At 47.5% G+C, this 18,864-nt stretch overlaps 1 protein-coding gene across 1 annotated transcript in view; it reads left to right on the top strand.

Moving 5' to 3' along the window:
* Positions 1-237: 237 nt before the first annotated feature.
* QSOX1 (quiescin sulfhydryl oxidase 1) overlaps positions 238-18,864 on the top strand; it is a 126,381-nt gene continuing 107,754 nt past the window's right edge. Inside the window, exon 1 of the mRNA XM_060232609.1 lies at positions 238-523. Coding sequence (XP_060088592.1) covers positions 238-523 — 286 coding nt within the window. The remainder of the gene's footprint in view (positions 524-18,864) is intronic.

The following is an 18,864-nucleotide window of genomic DNA, read 5'->3' as shown; positions in this document are numbered from 1 at the left end:
GAGTGGGCGGCGCCGTGGGGCCGGCCATGGGAGGCGCGGAGGCGGTCCCGCTTGGAAGGCCGGGCCGGAGGAGGCGCTTGGCCGGCGCGCTCCGCCCCGGGCTCCTCCCGCGAGAGGCCGAGCGACTCCTTAGGCAGGCGGGCTCCGGCCAGCGCCTGCACTTCTCCTCGCCGGGCTTCGTCTACTCGCTGCGCTCCGCCGGAGGGGGGACCTTCCCGACTCGTTTTGCGGCTCGCCATGCCCAGGCGGCTCTCCCGGGCGCGGCCGGGGCTGCCGCTGCCGCTGCTTTCGCCACCCGCTCGGCTCGCCTCGGTGGCGGCGCTGCTGCTGCTGGTGGTGCCCGGGGCGCGCAGCCAAGGCCTCTACTCGCCCGACGACCCGCTGGCGCTGCTGAGGGGGGACACGCTGGAGCGCACCATCTTCAACTCCTCCAGCGCCTGGGTGGTCGAGTTCTACGCCTCCTGGTGCGGCCACTGCATGCAGTTCGCCCCCGTCTGGAAGGAGCTGGCCAACGACATCAAGGGTAAGCGGCCGGCCGGCCGGCGCTCTTCCTGTAGGCGGCGGGAGCCCTCTGTGAGCGCTCAGAGGCACTCCGGTTTGGGGGCATCCGGGCCAGAGTGACGCGACGGGGGAGTCCTCTGTAGGCGCTCAGAGGCACGCCGATCTTGGGGCATCCAGGTTAGAGGGACGCGGCGCGGGAGCCCTCTGTAGGCGCACGGAGGCACTGTGGTTTTAGGGCATCCAGGGTCAGAGGGAAGCTGCGGGGGAGCCCTCTGTGGGCGCTCAGGGGCACTCCGGTCTTGGGGCATCCGGGCCAGAGGGATGCGGCAGGGGAGCCCTCTGTAGGCGCTCAGAGGCACTCCGGTTTGGGGGCATCCGGGCCAGAGGGATGCGACGGGGGAGCCCTTTGTGGACGCTCAGAGACACTCCGGGATTGGGGCATCCGGGCCTGAGGGATGCGGCCGGGGAGTCCTCTGTAGGCGCTCAGAGGCGCTCCGATCTTGGGGCATCCGGGCTAGAGGGACGCGGCGCGGGAGCCCTCTAGGCGCACGGAGGCACTGTGGTTTTAGGGCATCCAGAATCAGAGGGAGGCTGCGGAGGAGACCTCTGTGGGCGCTCAGAGACACTTCGATTTGGGGGCATCCTGGCTAGAGGGAGGCTGCGGGGGAGCCCTCTGTAGGCGCTCAGAGGCACGGGCTTGGGACATCGGGTTAGAGGGATGCGGCAGGGGAGCCCTGTGTGGGCGCTCGGAGGCACTCTGGTTTTGGGACATCCAGGCCAGAGAGAGGCTGCGGGGGAGCCCTCTGTGGGCGCTCAGCTGCACTCCAGTTTTGGAGCACCAGGCTAAAGGGGTGCGACCAGGTAGCTCTCTGTGGATGCTCAGAGGCACTCCGGTCTTGGGGCACCAAGCCAGAGGGATGCATTGGGGAGCCCTCTGTGGGTGCTCAGAGGCACTCCTGTCCTGGGTGCACAGCTTGGTTCAGAGCTAATCGTTCTTTGGTTCAACCCCGTTTAAAGGATGTCGCCGCCGTTGCTGCCACCACAACCGCTGTGGGGATAGCAACCTCTTCCCACTCAGTCGCTGGGATGCCAGCCCTTTCCAGTTCGCTTGGGTGACTGTGCTGGGAGGGGGGGCTGTTGCGGTTTAATAATCTCCCCTTCACTGTGTGCCCTCCGCTTCCCTGTTTACCTGCTGCTCCTGGAGTGTCTGTTCTAGTTTGTGTAAATCTTGAGGAGTTTCCGCACCTTCCCCCCAGATGTAGACAGACGTGTCAACTTCAGATTGGGGGAGAGGAACCTCTCATACAACTGTATATGAAGTGCTTTGAGGTCCATCTAGTCAAGCATCCTTCTTCACACAAGCCCTGTTGACATCTCAGTGAAGGCATGTGCTTTCTGCCTGTTCTTGCGTACATCTATTTGTAAGGAAGAGCCGCCGTGCATTCACTTATGAAACGGGGTGGGGGTGGAGGTTGGCACCTTCTTAAATCTGCAGCTTCAGTCACGCATTCACCTGCATCTGTGTTACATGTAACATGAGAATTGCTCAGTGCTCATCTAAAGAAAAATGGATTGCACGTGCATCCATTTTAAGTTTTGGACAGGGCTCGTGTGCCTAGATGGCCCAGGCTAGCCCGATTTTGTCAGATCTCAGAAACTAAGCAGGGTCAGCCATGGCTAGTGTTTGGATGGAGACACACACACCCTGCCCCGCTAAGGAAGTTCAAAATTACAATGCAGGCGCAAACCACCTTTGGGCTTTTTGGGTATCAGGAACTCCTTTGCATATTAGGCTACACCCCCCTGATGTAGCCAATCCTCCAAGAGCTTACAATAGGCCCTGTAAGAAGAGCCCGGTAAGCTCTTGGAGGATTGGCTACATCACAGGTGTGTGGCCTAATATGCAAAGGAGTTCCTGCTACAAAAAAAGCCCTGGATGTCCCAAAAAACGCTACAGGTTCACCATAAGCTAGCTGCGACTTGATGGCATTTTATACTCTGTGGCCAACCGTTGCAGCTGGATGGCCAGCAGACAGGATACAGGTCAGGGCCTGTCCCTAAAGTTGTCTCCTAGTACTGGATAGATAGCAACTATCACCAAAGAAATGTTTAGATTTCTTTTTTTTAAAGAGTGGGGCAAGTTTCTAGTCCTGTAAGAGGAAGAAGTAAAATGGGTGTGAATTCTCTCCTTCCGACCCGCGAACGGCAGATTATTCCACAAAGTCCTGAGGGTTAAGAAGAAGATATTGGATTTATATTCCGCCGTATACTCCGAATCTCAGAGCGGTCACAATCTCCTTTACCTTCCCCCCTTCCACAACAGACACCCTGAAGGGTGGATGGGGTTGAGAGAGCTCTTACAGCAGCTGGCCTTTCAGGGACAACTCCTACGAAAGCTATGGCTGACCCAAGATCATTCCAGCAGGTGCAAGTGGAGGAGTGGGGAATCAAACCCGGTTCTCTCGGTTCTTCTCCATGCACTTCACCACTACACCAAACTGGCTCTTATGCCCTGTGCCACTTCTCAGAGCTGTACCATTCAGAATCTTGATGAGGAATTCCTCATGGCTCTTTACTTCCTGTTTTGTAGCTTTTTCTTGTCAGCAACGCTCCACCATCCAGGGTTTTTGTGAACGTCAGCGTATTTTTCAGTAACATGTATCCCTTATGCTTGTGTTCAGATGTGTGACTGTACCCATCTCTTGGACTAAGGAGATCTGATTGTGCTCTTGGCAGAGCATTTGTGCTTCTTGGCAGTTTCTTCATTGTCCTGATAGAATGCCCTTTTTCTGTAACAGCATTTCATAGGGATAGTAGATGTCTCTTCTCTGTAATAGAATGGCTACTTTGTGCCATTCGGCTGTTTTGATCCAGGGGGGATATGGGGCATTCTTCCTTATCTGAGAACTACTCTGATTGACGATAGACATAGTTACAGTTTTTTCAGGAGGAAGATATTTAAGGTAAAAATACTGGGAATGAGGTGTGGATGCACTATGGATAGAGTGACATTTTTAGCAATTGATGAGAAAAATTTCATGAGTTGGCTCAAACGTGGCTAGAAATAGTATTTTAATGATGTGTCTAACGTCTTCCTGTTCTGAATTGTTTCCATTTGTATGCATGGTGCTCTATGGAGTCTCTGCCCCGAGGAGCTTACAATGCACAGTTCAAGGCAAGGGCAGCAATAGAGAGAAAGAGGTACAAAGAGGAATGGGAATGGTGGAAAGCCACATCCCTCAGGCACTCAGGAATTGCCCATCCTTTTTTGGAACATATGAAGCAGCATTAAGGGGAAGTGTTTGTGAATTTCCTGCATCGTGCAAGGGGTTAGACTAGATGACCCTGGGGGGTACCTTCGGACTCTGTGATTCTGTGATTATACTACCCTTGGTTAATCGAAGTCAGTCTTGTCTAGTCTGCTGGACAGTTGCTTTCCAGGGTCTTGGGTCGGGATCTACACATCATCTACTATCTGCTCCTTCTAGCTGAAGATGCCGGGGATTGAACCTGGGACTTTCTGCATACAAAGCAGATGCTCTGACCCATGGCTCCTTTCTCCTTGTCTCCCCTTCAAGGTATGCTTTTCATACCTCCCTCCCAGACTTACTCCTAGCTGTTGTCTAAATCAGTGGTTCTCCGCTGGTGGTACGTGTACAATTGATGGGGTGCAGTAGTCTCAGTGGAATGCAGGGCTTTCATAACAATTACTAAGATTTCTCTCTCTTTCAATCCCCATGTCTATTTGCAAATGAGACATGCTGCATCTCGCTGACTCTCCCTGCCACAGATTAGCCATCTGTGACCTTGGACCCTCAGTGTGTCCCCTAATCCACCATATCCCCTGCCCACAAACAAATATCTTCGATGTGCCACTTCCCTCTGACAGTACCCACCAGGGATTATCCATTGTTCTTCTGCAGTTTTTCATATCCTTAAAACTTGCTGTAAATGATAAATGGAATAACCCTGGGGGGTTTGTAGCAGGAACTCCTTTGCATATTAGGCCATACCCCCGATGTAGCCAATTTTCCAAGACCTTACAGGGCCTGCTGTAGGCTCCAGGAGGCTTGGCTACATCAGGGGGTGTGGCCTAATATGCAAAGGAGTTACTGCTACAAAAAAAGCCCTGCGAATGTCCATAAATGTATCACTGTCCTTGGAAAAAGTGGGCTTTTTTGTGGCTGTCGTGGTGAGACCCAGGTTCTTTGGTGGAGTGATGAATGGGATGTTCAGTAAGGAAGGTTGAGATCCACTCGTCTAAATAATTTGCCTCTGGACTAATATTCAGGTGCCTCAGGATAGGGGCCTGTGCCTTTGGGCTTCCCAAAGTTATTTTGTGGTACATACCCACATAAAGAGGGGTGTTTAATTCTTCTGAGGCCAAGCATTGTGCCGTTCAGTTCCATCCACGGTACATTATCCTGTGCCCTCCTCACATACAGCTCTCAATTTGCCTCATTGAGGCGGGAGAACTTCTGGCGGATGGCTTTGCTTGCAAGCGCTGCCATGAGCTTGTTATATCAACGGTGAGGTTAAAAAAATGCACTTGATTGTATATTCCAAATGTGCATGTGCTATAAATACAACCCCGGGTGACTGCTTGTCCCCTTGGAGAGCTTAGTTATCTGAAAAACAACATTAGAGTCCAGTGGCTTAAGCTGGTCTTCAAGGTGCCATTGGACTCTTCTTTGTTCTGCTGCTTCAGACCAACATGGTTGCCCGCCTGGATCTATATTTGTTATCTGAAGTTTGAGTTCAGTTGCAGGGAGCAGCAAGAGTCTTTTTTGACAGCCCGCAGTGGGGTGGGCTGCCCGGTTTCTTTGAACGGTCTGCTACTAATCAGTCAAAAGAATGACTTCATCAGAGTCTCTTTCAAAACACACGCAGGCATTCCCCACCCAGCAGAACAAAAACCTCTTCCGCTTCTCAGTTGCAGGTGGTTTGGTTCTTCTCGTTGCTTTCCGTGTGGTTGACCCGCTGCTGTGTGGTTGATGGCACATTTTTTTAACCCATTGTAAACTCTCATGGGTGAGTTATGACCCTTCTTATTTAAGGCCATGCTCTGGATTGTTATTACTCCTTGTCATTTTGGTACTCTTTGGCCACTCTTTCTTCCTGTCCCAGGCTCTCTCCCTCCAGAGATTATTTATGCTTCACCACTCCATTTCCATCTTGTTGATCTCTTTAATCGTCTCTCCGGTTTGGAGTGTTCCAGTCCGTGGAGCCTCTTGCCACAGTCTCTTCAGGGTTATTTTTGCCAAGTCTTTCCTAACCCTTATGTGTTAGATCCCAGTAGATCCTTTTGTGTTAGGATCAGGGCTTGTTTTGTAGCAGGAATTCCTTTGCATATTAGGCCAGGCCCCCGATGTAACCAGTCCTCCAAGAGCTTACAAGGCTCTTAGTGCAGGGCCTTCTGTAAGCTCCGGGAGGATTGGCTACATCAGGGGTGTGTGGCCTAATATGCAAAGGAGTTCCTGCTACAAAAAAAGCCCTGGTTAGGATTCAGCAAAAGGAAAGTTGTACGTAGAGGCCATTTTGGTATCCAGGATCCCAAAGGAATCTGGAACTCTGAGGGCATGTTGTGTGTGGATGAAGAGGCAGATGTGTCCCTGGCAATAATATGCAATGTGCGTGCATGCACATTTCTGTCTACATTGCAAAACAGATGGGACTGGGAATCCTTCCAGCCATTGTCCAAGGCATCTTTGTGGTCTCTCTGTGTGTGCGAGCATGAGAGAGGTTGTGATTGACTGCATAGCACCATAGCCGGATCGGACACGTGACAGCCAGTTAGTCCCTGAATTTCATGGTACCTAATGAAGCGTTCAAATCTCACCTCCACCCTAAACTCACTAAGTGTTCCAAAACAAGCCAATCTCTTGCACTCTTTGTTCTTATCTGTAATATGGGGGAATCCTGATTTCCCTGATAGGAAAGTTGTAATGCTAATTACTGACATACTGTAACCTTTTTCAGGGTTACATTCCTGGAGCCTGTAACTGGGCATGTGGAACAAATGCACTGCATGCAGTTCTCCTGATATGCATGATTGCCGTTTCATCTCGGGGCAACTGGTAGATTTTTTGCCTTGGTAAAAAGGTAAAGATAGTCCCCTGTGGAAACACCAAGTTGTTACCGACCCATGAGGTGATGTCACCTCATGACATTTTCTTGGCAGACTTTTTACGGGGTGGTTTGCCATTGCCTTCCCCAGTCATCTACACTTTCCCCCCAGCAAGCTGGGAGCTCATTTTACCGACCTCGGAAGGATGGAAGGCTGAGTCAACCTCGAGCCGGCTACCTGAACCCAGCTTCCGCCGGGATCGAACTCAGGTCATGAGCAGAGCTTGGACTGCAGTACTGCAAGCTTACTGCTCTGCACCACGGGACTCCTCGGTACATGAAATCAAATGTCACCATTGAACAGGACTTGTATATGATAATGTTTCAAATCTGTTGAAATCCAGTGTTGCGTAGTGGTTAGAGTTTTGGACTGGGGGGTGCAGCTCCCCATTCTGCCATGGAAACTTGCTAGGTAAACTTAGGCCCGTCCATTTTCCCTCCACTGAACCTCCCTTAACAGGGTTGTTGTGAGGAAAGCAATGCATGCCACCTGTATTGCTTGAATGAAGGGCAGGGTAAAATGCATAAATGTAACAAACCTTCTGAAGTGACTGCATTTCCCAAACTGTTCTTGGCTTTGGCTTTTTCACGGAGGATAGGTCTATCAGTGGCTACTAGCCATGGTGACTAAAGGGAACCTCCATGTTCAGAGGCAGTAAATCCTCTGAATCCCAGAGCCAGGAGGCAACATCAGGGGTAAACCTTGGCCACTATGCCCTGTTGTTAGCCCTCCAGAGGGATCGGTTGGCTACTGTGCGAGACAGGATGCTGGACTAGATGGACCGCTGGTCTGAATTAGCAGGACTCTTGTTATGGTCTTATCAGGGAAAGCCTTGGCCTCTATGCGCTATTGTTGGCACTCCAGAGGAACCAGTTGGCCACTGTGAGAGACAGGATACTGGACTAGATGGACCACTGGTCTGATCCAGCACGGCTCTTCTTACGATTTTATCAAGGAAAGCCTCGGCCTCCTATGTGCTGTTGTTGGCACTCCAGAGGAACTGGTTGGCCATTATGTGAGACAGGATGTTGGATAGATGGACCACTGGTCTGATCCAGCAGGGCTCTTATATTCTTATGAAGGCTTTAGCCTCTGTGCCCTGTTGTTGGCTATCCAGTGGAATTGATTGACTACTGTATGGAACAGGATGCTGGACTAGATGGACCACTGGTCTGATCCATCACGGCTCTTCTTATGATTTTATCAAGGAAAGCCTCGGCCTCTATGTGCTGTTGTTGGCACTCCAGAGGAACTGGTTGGCCATTATGTGAGACAGGATGTTGGATAGATGGACCACTGGTCTGATCCAGCAGGGCTCTTATATTCTTATGAAGGCTTCAGCCTCTGTGCCCTGTTGTTGGCTATCCAGTGGAATTGATTGACTACTGTATGGAACAGGATGCTGGACTAGATGGACCACTGGTCTGATCCAGCAGGACTGTCCTTATATTCTTTTGACAAAGTGTGGCATTGACGGGGCTTCTGGTTTCCAGTTTGGGTGCCGTATAATAAGACAGAATAAAACCCCCTATTAAACACATTTATTTATTTGAAAAAAAAAGTTTGTTTGCACAATGCTAAAGCACATGAGCAAATGGCAGGTGTGTTTGTTTAGGATTTAAGCACCTTTAGTTTTGCTGACTATCAAGGGATCAAGGGGGTGCCTTCTGCAACTGTCCTGGCAAACATCTGTGTTTTTGATCGCCATGTTCGATCCTCTGCCTTGTGTTTTCTAGCTGAGTTTGAGGAGAGAGCCATACTGTTTGTTTACCCCTCTTGCTGTGATACAGGCCTCTGGCCTGTTGGTTAAAGCGCTGTAGTGTCACGTGGCCAGCTTGGTGTGGGTTTGTTTCTGTTTCCTGGCAATATAAACATCAGGGATGCTACAATTAGCATGGATGTGGTGCCAGATATATTTGACTAAAAGTTTGCACTTAAGTGGCGTGGTGTGGCAAAAGGAGGATCCCAGGTTTTGTGGCGTTCTAGTGATTCTCTGTTGTCATAACATAGAGGTGCCTGTTCTTGTCAAACGTCTCCTTGAAAGATTGCAAAACGCTTCAGGTGATGACATCACTCAGATCAGTTGTTCTAACCTGACATATAAGGTAGCTGTCAAAATATGTAATGCTAGAATGACCTGTTCTCTTTGGGTTTAAGAATGTCAGATTCACATTGGATCCAGGGACTAGTTTTTCTTCTTTGTTATTATTATTATAACTGGTAATTCAGTATTAGCTTTTCCTTCACGTTTGTACATTTTTAGCTCACCCCTACCTAGAGTGTAGCTCAGGGAAGTGTGTGTCATTTTCTTCTCTTCCATTCTGTTTCTCACAACAACCCTAGGAGGTAGTTCATCAGGGAGAAAGTGACTGGCCAAAGGTTACTCAGTGAGCTTTATGGCAGAATGGGGATTTGACCCTGGATCTTCCAGATCCTAGTCCAACACCATGCGGATTGTAGGAATTCCATCTTTAAATACTTCCCCATTAGTTATCCTCCCTGACTATTCAGGTGATAATGGGATTTCAAGAAACGGTTCTTCCTAGGTTTTCTTGTGCACAGGGTGGTCCTTCCTTCCTTCCTTCCTTCCTTCCTTCCTTCCTTCCTTCCTTCCTTCCTTCCTTCCTTCCTTCCTTCCTTCCTTCCTTCCTTCCTTCCTTCCTTCCTTCCTTCCTTCCTTCCTTCCTTCCTTCCTTCCTTCCTTCCTTCCTTCCTTCCCCCAGCAGTCTGGTCCAGTCCAGGAGAAAGCCTTTATTTGTTTAGCATATTTTTGACCCTCTTTTTACTCAGAAGTCCTCAAGGCAGGTCAAAGCAAGTTTAGGTACATGCCATTACATTATCAAATCAAGAATAAACATAACATACCACCATCTGAAAAGCACGGAGGGAATTCTCCATATGCACTGTATGAATGTCAATTTGATTCAAAGGCCTTCTGGAAAAGAAAGGAATTTTAGTAACTTAGGGAGGCCTGAGGGGATGGTGCTAACCTCACTTCCAAAGTGAGGGAATTCCATACTCTAGGGCAGGGCCCCCTAAACTTTTTGAGCCTGAAGGTACCTTTGGAATTTTGAGGCAGAGTGGCAAGTGCCGTTACAAAGTGGCTGTCCCAGGAAGCAAACACTCATGTATACATACAGAGGAGGGATGGAGAATATGAACACATGTGCAAAAGAAGCCGGGGGGGGGGAGGGGGGAATAAAACACATACACACGTTCACAGAGAAGATAACAACCAATGGGAAAAAGGAGGATAAAACTCACAGAGGACAACTAAGGAGAAAAAGGGGTGCTCTGCTGGTGCTTCCTAGTTCCAATGCCTCACTGTTGAACTTCAGGTACTTTTTCATAGAATCCTAGCTCCTTCTCCAGCGAGCCATGGGCAGGGTCCAGGTGAAAAGCCCCTTTATTTGTATGAAAGCTGCCAGTCACCAGTTCTGCCTTCTTAGTGGCCTCCACTGACTTCCCTGAATCACTTGTCAGCACCATGACACCCATGGGCATCACATTGGGAAACCCTTCCATAAAGTTCACGGCTGAGAAGGGCCTCATAGATAAAAGCCATTACTGTTTGATTCTGCTGACTGGCCAGTGTGAGCTTGCTTGAGGAAGTGTGGGAAGACTCAAGAAGAAGCATATTCCTTCTGGAGTGTCTAAAGCCTGGTGTGGTGAAGTTTGCACATAGTCAGTGGTCATGGAGAGAGACTTCCATTTGTTGGATGGTGCTGAGCAAGGCTTTTTTTTGTAGCAGGAACTCCTTTGCATATTAGACTACACCTCCCTGATGTAGGTAATCCTCCCAAGAGCTTACAGTAGGCCTTGTACGAAGAGCCTTGTAAGCTCCTAGAGGATTGGCTACCTCAGGGGTGTGTGGCCTGGTATGCAAAGGAGTTCCTGCTACAAAAAAGACTGATGGTGGACCTCTAGAATTTTCACCTTCTTCTTACATCTGACAGGCTAGTTCAGAGCAGACAGGCTTGTATATACACCTCTCCCAATCCTGGTGTAGACGACTTGTGAATTGAGGTGGAACAGAATACATCTCTGCATGAGTGTTCTGCAAAAGTAGAACAGATGGGTCAGCAGTGGCATTCAAATCCAGACCAGACAACGTGTTCTGCACATGGGGTGGGGTGGTACCATTACCTGTACCATTAGGCAGAGTGAGCCAACAGTTTTGGAGCTGCGTTAAAGAGGGTGTGGGATTGTCTTTTTCTTTGTTTTTTTTAAAAAATGATGTATGGTTATATTTTCACTGAGAGGGACACCCTGTGGAGAATGTCCTTCAAGATCCAAGGCATCTTGTCCTGGTAGTACATGGACTAATGCCCTTTGTGAACGGTAGATTAAACATGAGCGTGAGCTTTTCTAAATCTGACTGTCTCTGAACCTGGGATGAATGCCCCTTGGGCAATGTCAAGAAAGAGACATGATTCGAACCTCCTTCAGCTTAAGCAAAAAGGGGGAGGCTGCAAATGCAGCATTTTAGAATAATTCCAAGTCCTGCTTTTGTTTCTTGGTACAGCTGCACAGTGTCTTTGCTGGTCTCTTAAAAACCATTTGCCCTGCTCTTCTGTCTTCTATGGAGAGCCTGACAACAATTTGGATAGTAGTACTCCATATTCCCTCTAAGCTGTGGAGTCTTGTGAGCTACTGGCATTAAAATTGGGAGCGAGCAATTTGTCTACTGCATCAATTAGTGTGCTCTGGGGCCATCCTTCCTGAGCTAAGACAAAAATGTGTGAGCCAGAGGCTAAAAATCTGTGAGCTGGCTCACACTAACTCAGCTTAGAAGGAACACTGGTAGTAATCTATTCATTTAAGTATTTATGTTAACCGGTTTTGGGGCTGTGCCCCTTCCCCAATCAGCAGTTACCAGGCAGAGACCTTTTTGTTCAGAGAAAACAGCTTTATTTTTGCTTTCTGCAGATAGCGGAGAGACAGGCAAAAGGAACGCCTCTCTCTACCGGCCTGGCCAAGCCCCTTGCCTCTTAAAGGATTCCCGATGTCATTCTCCTATCTCACTCTGTGGTGATTTGCCATTGGTCGCAGAGTTTACAGTCTAAACTTGACCGGCCGCTAGGCTGGGGGCTTTGGCCATACAAAGAAGGTTAAGTTAGAAAGTTACAACATTTTCTGCCCAGCAACATTTTCCCCTTATCTACCCAGTAAGATAATAGAATTTATGTGCATGGCCCTCAATTGTGTTCACAGCTTGTCCTCGTACATATCTTTTCCCTGTACTCTTCATGCTACATGCCATAAATTGTAACAGCCTGACTTATGAAAACTTTCCCAATCAAAATGTTATTTATTGCTGACTAGAGAGACAAATGCTGTGAAACAAAATTAAAAAGGCAAAGAGCAGAAGAAGGGGGGGGGTCTAACTCTAAGTCTGAAAGTTGAAGGTTGGCGAAAGAATGCAGTAGAAAATAGCCTAACCATAAGCCCACATAGAGGGAGGCAGGGAGCTAATAGCTAACTGCCAGAAACTGGGGAAAGGTGGGGGCCTTTTGATTTTTATACTTCTTATCCTTTATGCTGAATGAATAAACATTATTTGATTCTATAACATTTATATCCTGCTTTTCTCACATATGGCGGGGGAGGGGACTCAAGATAGCTTCCTTACGTTTCTGTAAAAATGAAACTTTTATGCACACCAACATAGACCACCCAACAGGCTTCCAATTTGATAAATATCGCCTTCGGTGTTCAAAGCACACATACGTTGTCTTCTTGTAAGCGTCTCATATGAACATATGAAGCTGCCTAATACTGAATCAGACCCTTGGTCCATCAAAGTCAGTATTGTCTTCTCAGACTGGCAGCGGCTCTCCAGGGTCTCAAGCTGAGGTTTTTCACACCTATTTGCCTGGACCCTTTTTTGGAGATGCCAGGGATTGAACCTGGGACCTTCTGCTTCCCAAGCAGATGCTCTACACTGAGCCACCGTCCCTCCCCTAGACTCAAGAATCGTGGAAGGTAAACTGGCATGATTATCCTCATAATGCAGGTGGATGAGTCAGGTCTGAGAGAGAATAGTTTTCCTGACGTCTCTTCAACAATTTCCTGATTCACAGCACAGCTGCCTCGCCATTATGCTATATCCGTTCATATAAAGATATTGTCTGGATATTTTCCGGAGATCAAATGAGTCCTGCTTCAGACCCTTATGCCTGCTAGGTAATAATGTTAGAGTGACAAATTCTCAAACTGTAAAATAATTGGTTTATTGTTGTTCAGTCGCACAGTCGAGTCCGACTCTTTGTGACCCCATGGACGAAGTCACGCCAGGCCCTCTTGTCTTCCACCATCCTCCGAAGTCTGCTCAAATTCGTGTTGGTTACATCAGTAACGCAGTCCAGCCATCTTTTTCCGTCCCCTTCTTTTGCCTTCTGTCTTCCCATCATCAGGGTCTTCTCCAGGGAGTGCTCCCTTCTCATTTGGCGGCCAAAGTATTTGAATTTCAGCTTCAGCATCTGACCTTCCAGGGAACAGTCAGGGTTGATTTCCCTTAGGACCGACTGATTTGATCTTCTTGTAGTCCAAGGGACTCTCAAGATTCTTCTCCAGCACCACATCTCAAAAGCATCTATTCTTTTGCGCTCGGCCTTCCTTATGGCCCAGCTCTCACAGCCATACATTACTACTGGGAATACCATTGCTTTGACTATATGGACATTTGTTGGTAGGGTGGTGTCTCTTCTTTTTATTATATTGCTCAGATTTGCCATAGCTGTCCTCCCAAGGAGCAAATGTCTTTTAATTTCATGGCTACAGTCACCATCTGCAGTGATCTTGGATCCCAGAAATGTGAAGTCTGTCACTACTTCCATGTCTTCCCCTTCTGTTTGCCAAGGTGTGATGGGGTCGGATGGCATGATCTTAGTTTTTTTGATGATGAGTTTCAAGCCTACTTTTGTGCTCTCCTCTTTCACCCTCAGCAAGAGGTTCTTTAGGTCCTCCTCACTTTCTGCCATTAGAGTGGTATCATCTGCATATCTGAGGTTGTTGATGTTTTTCCTGGCAATCTTAATTCCGGCTTTTTCATCCAGGCCAGCGTTCCGCATGATGTACTCTGCATAATGTTAGAGTGACAAATCCTCAAACTGTAAAATAATTGGTTTAGGAGGTTGTTTTCTTTTTTTCTCTACACCTTTATGTATATATTGTCATAATTCCCCAACTACATGCTTTGAAAGAACTGCTAAGGAACTGCAAGAAATTGAATGTGACCACAGAGTACCCCTGCACACACACAGGAGGCTGTCTGCTGTAACTCTGTATGAGTTACTGTTGTTGCGTCTTCTTTTTTTGAGTCTTCTGGGACTAGCTAACTTTTGTTATGTTGGTTATATAACTAGATTATTTGACCGCTCCCAATGGCACACTGTTACCTGCTCTTGGGGAAACTTCCTTCTGGATCTCTGCATGACGTACTGCTCTGGGCTTGGCTCCTTTCAATTAGGAGTTGCATTCAGATCACTGGCTCTTTTGTAGGCGTTTTCCTCTTGGTTACCTCATATTGCAAAAAGTCAGCTTTTCCAGGCATTAAGAACAAGGAGTACCTGCAATTAATTCACAAGGTAAGTATGTCTCAGCTGTCAGAAACTTGTGACACATTGATTTATATAAACCCTTGCCAACTTGAAAGAGTGCTTCATATTCTTGCAAAATGGGTTGCTACCTCTAAAAGCTGATGCCATGCTAAGTGTGCTTGCTTTTTTACAGTGCCAAACTCCCCTCTTCACCCACCCCCCCACTTTTGGTAACTACTACTTTTAGTAAAAACTACTTTAATATGTGCACGTGCACCTGTGAGGTACCCTGTGAGGCTGAGAGAGCTCTGAGAGAGCTGCTCTTGAACAGAATAGCTCTGAGAGAACTGTGGCTTGTCCAAGGTCACCCAGAAATTGCATGTGGAGAAGTGGGGAATAAAACCTGGTTCTCCCAGACAGGGGTGGAATTCTAGCAGGAGCTCCTTTGCATATTAGGCCACACACCCCTGATGTAGCCAATCCCACCACACACATACATAGTGAATTTTCCAAGCCGGGGCTGAATCTGAATTGACAAATCCTACCTGGCGACTGAATCTAGTGCTTTCTGCTTTAACAAATCCACCATTTGAGCCTTTAATGTCAGTGCCTTTAAAGATGATGCGCATGAAAACTATGTTCCTGGTGGCAATAACATCGGCCAGAAGGGTATCGGAGATTGGAGCCTTGTCGGTTAAGCAAGAGTTATGTGTGTTCCACGACAAAGTGGTTCTTTATGCGGACCCTACTTTCCAAACGAAGATCTCGTCTAGGTTCCACCAAAGCCAAGAAATCAGTTTACCATCCTTTTGTCCGGATCCTAAGTATCCCAAGGAGTGCACACGGCATACCCTAGACGTGCGTAGGGCAATCAAGGTTTACCTAATTAGAACTGAATCTATTCGTAAGTCAGACTCCATGTTCATTAACATAGCAACTCCCAGATTGGGTCAGAAGATGTCCAAGTCGGCCATTAGTTACGCCATCAAGCAGTGTATATCGGAAGCGTACAAGGCATTGCATCTTCCGGTACCTTCAGGGATCACTGCGCACTCGACCAGAAGTGCGGCCACCAATGCCGCCTTTAATAAGAACGCCTCCGTCGAGGATGTGTGTAAAGCAGCCACATGGTCGTCTATTTCCACCTTTATCCGCCACGATAAATTGAATGCATACGCGTCGGCGGATGCAGCCTTTGGTAGACGAATCCTGCAACATGTTCTGCCTGAGTAGGGCGATCCCACCCTGACTAACATCTGGGAGCACCCAAGATGTCCTCCGCCTCTTAGGGAGAACGACCCTTGGCACTTACCGTGAGGGGTCCTTCTCCTAAGAGGACAGGAGGACATCTTGCCCTCCCTTCTCTCGCCCTACCTTGGGCAGTATCTCTTTGTATCTAGTTTTGTATCCTTCATCTAAGGTCTTTTCCATGCTGATATCTGTTACCTGTTTCTTACCTGTTTATTCCCTAAAAGGGTTTTTTCTAGTCGGTCTGATAGACTAATACCACATTTTTTCTGACCGGCTGTTAGTTTCTTTTTTACATTAGGAGTGTTTAGGTATGATATTCTTCTTACTGCTTCTCGGCGTCACCCGAACTGAGAGAGGGGTGGTTCCCACAGCCACAGGAAGAGGAAGATTTTAAGATTCCTGCCTCCCTGATTGGACGGTGGGAAACACCCAAGATGTCCTCCTATCCTCTTAGGAGAAGGACCCCTCATGGTAAGTGCCAAGGGTCGTTTTGCCAGATGCATATGGCCCAGCGAAGTTACCTTTCCCCAAGGAACTTAGAGTGGTGTCCCTATCCCTCCCTCTATTTTTTCCTAACTCCACTCCTGTGAGGTAAATTTTTCAAATGTTTGACTAGAATCATAGAGTTGGAAGGGATCTCCAGGGTCATCTAGTCCAACCCCCTGCACAATGCAAGAAATTCACAAATACCTCCCCCTAAATTCACATGATCTTCATTGCTGTCAGATGGCCATCTAGCCTCTGTTTAAAAACTTCCAAGGAAGGAGAGCCCACCACCTCCAGAGGAAGCCTGTTCCACTGAGGAACTGCTCTAACAATCAGGAAATTCTTCCTAACGTTGAGGCGGAAACTCTTTTGATTTAATTTCAACCCACTGGTTCTGGTCCTACCTTCTGGGGCCACAGAAAACAATTCCACACCATCCTCTATATGACAGCCCTTCAAGTACTTGAAGATGGTGATCCTGTCACCTCTCAGCCGCTTCCTTTCCAGGCTAAACCTGCCCAGCTTCTTCAGCCTTTCTTCATAAGACTACCTTATGGTCTGTTTTTAACTCCTTTCAGTTTTTCAAGAGCAGGATTAAACCATGCTAGTGTTTAGCTCCGTCCTTAGGCCAGCCTTTGCATGGTTAAGCCAGGACCTAAGAACCTACATAGTGTTGTGTTCTCACCACATTCTCTGTGCCTTGAAGCCTTGTTTTAATTCAGGGTGAACTTGTATAAATCAGTCTCTGTAAATCTGCATGCAAGAATGCCTTTAATCTGTTCATTAATCACAATTAATTCTACTTGTACTTCACTTCGACAAAATAGGACTTCTCTCAGGCAATTGTTGTAATTAAGGCCTGTCCCATTAAGTATTGTATCAAGGCTATGGCTTCTTGTAACAGTCTACCTCTGTTAATTACGACAATTGTACAGCGTTACAATTCTGGACCTGGCAGTTTGTTTACATGAAGTGATTGCACTTGGACTGTTACTCCTATTATGAAATTCTCTTCAAATTTTTATTTGCTTCTGTTATGTACTGAGTGGGCTTTGAAGATGGTGGCCATCCTAGGTGCATGGCCATTTGGTCCAAATTGGCAGGCCATACAGGGCCCAGGAGTTTGCAGTTCAGGAGTGAATGCAGTATACACAGTTTTCCAGATGGCGGAACCCATAAGCTTAATCCTACCTTATACTGAGTCAGACCAAGCTCAAGTATTTTCTACTCTGATTGCCAGCAGCTCTCCAGAGTCTCTGACAGAGAATTTTCTAATCTCCTACTACTCAGGACTTTTTTTTTTGAGCAGGAGTTCCTTTGTATATTGGGCTACACACACCCCTGATGTAGCCAATCCTCCAAGAACTTACAGTAGGCTCTGTACGAAGAGCTCTGTAAACTCCAGGATTGGCTACATCAGGGGTGTGTGGCCTAATATGCAAAGGAGTTCCTGCTACAAAAAAAAGCCCTGTGTACTACTTGATTATTTCAAGGGATTGAACACAGGGCCTTCTGCGTGTGAGATAGATGCTCTACGAATTGACTACGATTGCACTCTCTTACTCTTCCCAGAATGTGTTTGTTCCCTCAACCTCATCATGATCTTGCTGGGACCCTCCTCAGGTAGATGAGGTGTTTAAAGGGAGAGGACTTCGACTGTGCCAAAAGCAACTTATCAAATAATTTTGATCTGCCTCTTGGGGTTCTTTTTGGGCAGGAGTATGCATTTGTTGATGAATATTGGCCCTTGACCAGTCATGCTCAATAATCCCTCTAAGCTGTGGAGTTTTGTGAGCAAAAATTCTACTTCATGAACTACTGGCATTACAGTTGTGAGCTACTTGCATAAATTTGTTTGTTCTGGGGTCATTTTCCCTGAGCTAAGACAAAAATGTGTGAGCCGGAGGCTAAAAAACTGTGAGTTAGCTCACACTAACTCAGCTTAGAGGGAACACTGCTTAGGATCTGATTGAATCCTATCTGTGGGGCAGTGGTTAGCGGGTTAGACTGGGGTCTGTGAGATCCAGGTCTAAATCCCCTCTCTGCCATGGAAGTTGGCTGGGTATGACCACTCTCAGCCCAGCCTTCCTCACAGGGTTGTGAGAATCAAGTGGACAAGAAGAGAACTGTTGTAGGCCGCCTCAGGTACCCATTGGGGATAAAGGCTGAGTATAAATGAATCTAAATAAAAAATACTTTCCTTAAAGATCAGAATGTAGGGGCCTCCCCAATTAATTTGGTGGATGATAGTCATGAGGCCCAATAACAGAGCTCTGTGGTGCAAAGTGGTAAAGCTGCAGTAAAAAGGTAAAGGTAGTCCCCTGTGCAAGCACCAGTGACAACGTTTTCATGGCAGACTTTTTACGGGGTAGTTTGCCATTGCCTTCCCCAATCATCTGCAGTCCTAAGCTCTGCTCACGACCTGAGTTTGATCCCGGCGGAAGCTGGGTTCAGGTAGCTGGCTCAAGGTTGACTCAGCCTTCCATCCTTCCGAGGTCGGTAAAATGAGTACCCAGCTTGCTGGGGGGAAAGTGTAGATGACTGGGGAAGGCAATAAAAGTCTGCCATGAAAACTTTGTAAAAGCAACGTCACCCCAGAGTCTGAAACGACTGGTGCTTGCACAGGGGACTACCTTTTTTTTTTTAACCTTAGACCCAATTTCCTGAAACTGTATGCCATCTTGTGTTGGAGGAATGACTTCAGGTAGTTTTCCATAGTTTGTAACAGGCTTTAATGTCCCAAGAGTCAAAATTAGGGATGTGCAAAAAAAAAAAATTCGGAATTACACGGATTCGGAAGTGCACAGGGGAAAAAATTTCGGATTCCCCATGCACTACTGAATACCGTATTCGGAATAGCCGCATATACGGTAGATGCACGGCTATTACCGAATATACGGCCCTATTATACCCTATGGGCCATTGAAATCAATGGCAAATAGGGTATATTTGAAGCCG

The sequence above is a fragment of the Heteronotia binoei genome, chromosome 2 (genome assembly GCF_032191835.1).
Source record: "Heteronotia binoei isolate CCM8104 ecotype False Entrance Well chromosome 2, APGP_CSIRO_Hbin_v1, whole genome shotgun sequence".
NCBI classification, from domain to species: Eukaryota; Metazoa; Chordata; class Lepidosauria; order Squamata; family Gekkonidae; genus Heteronotia; species Heteronotia binoei.
This window is presented reverse-complemented; position numbering and strand designations above follow the sequence as displayed.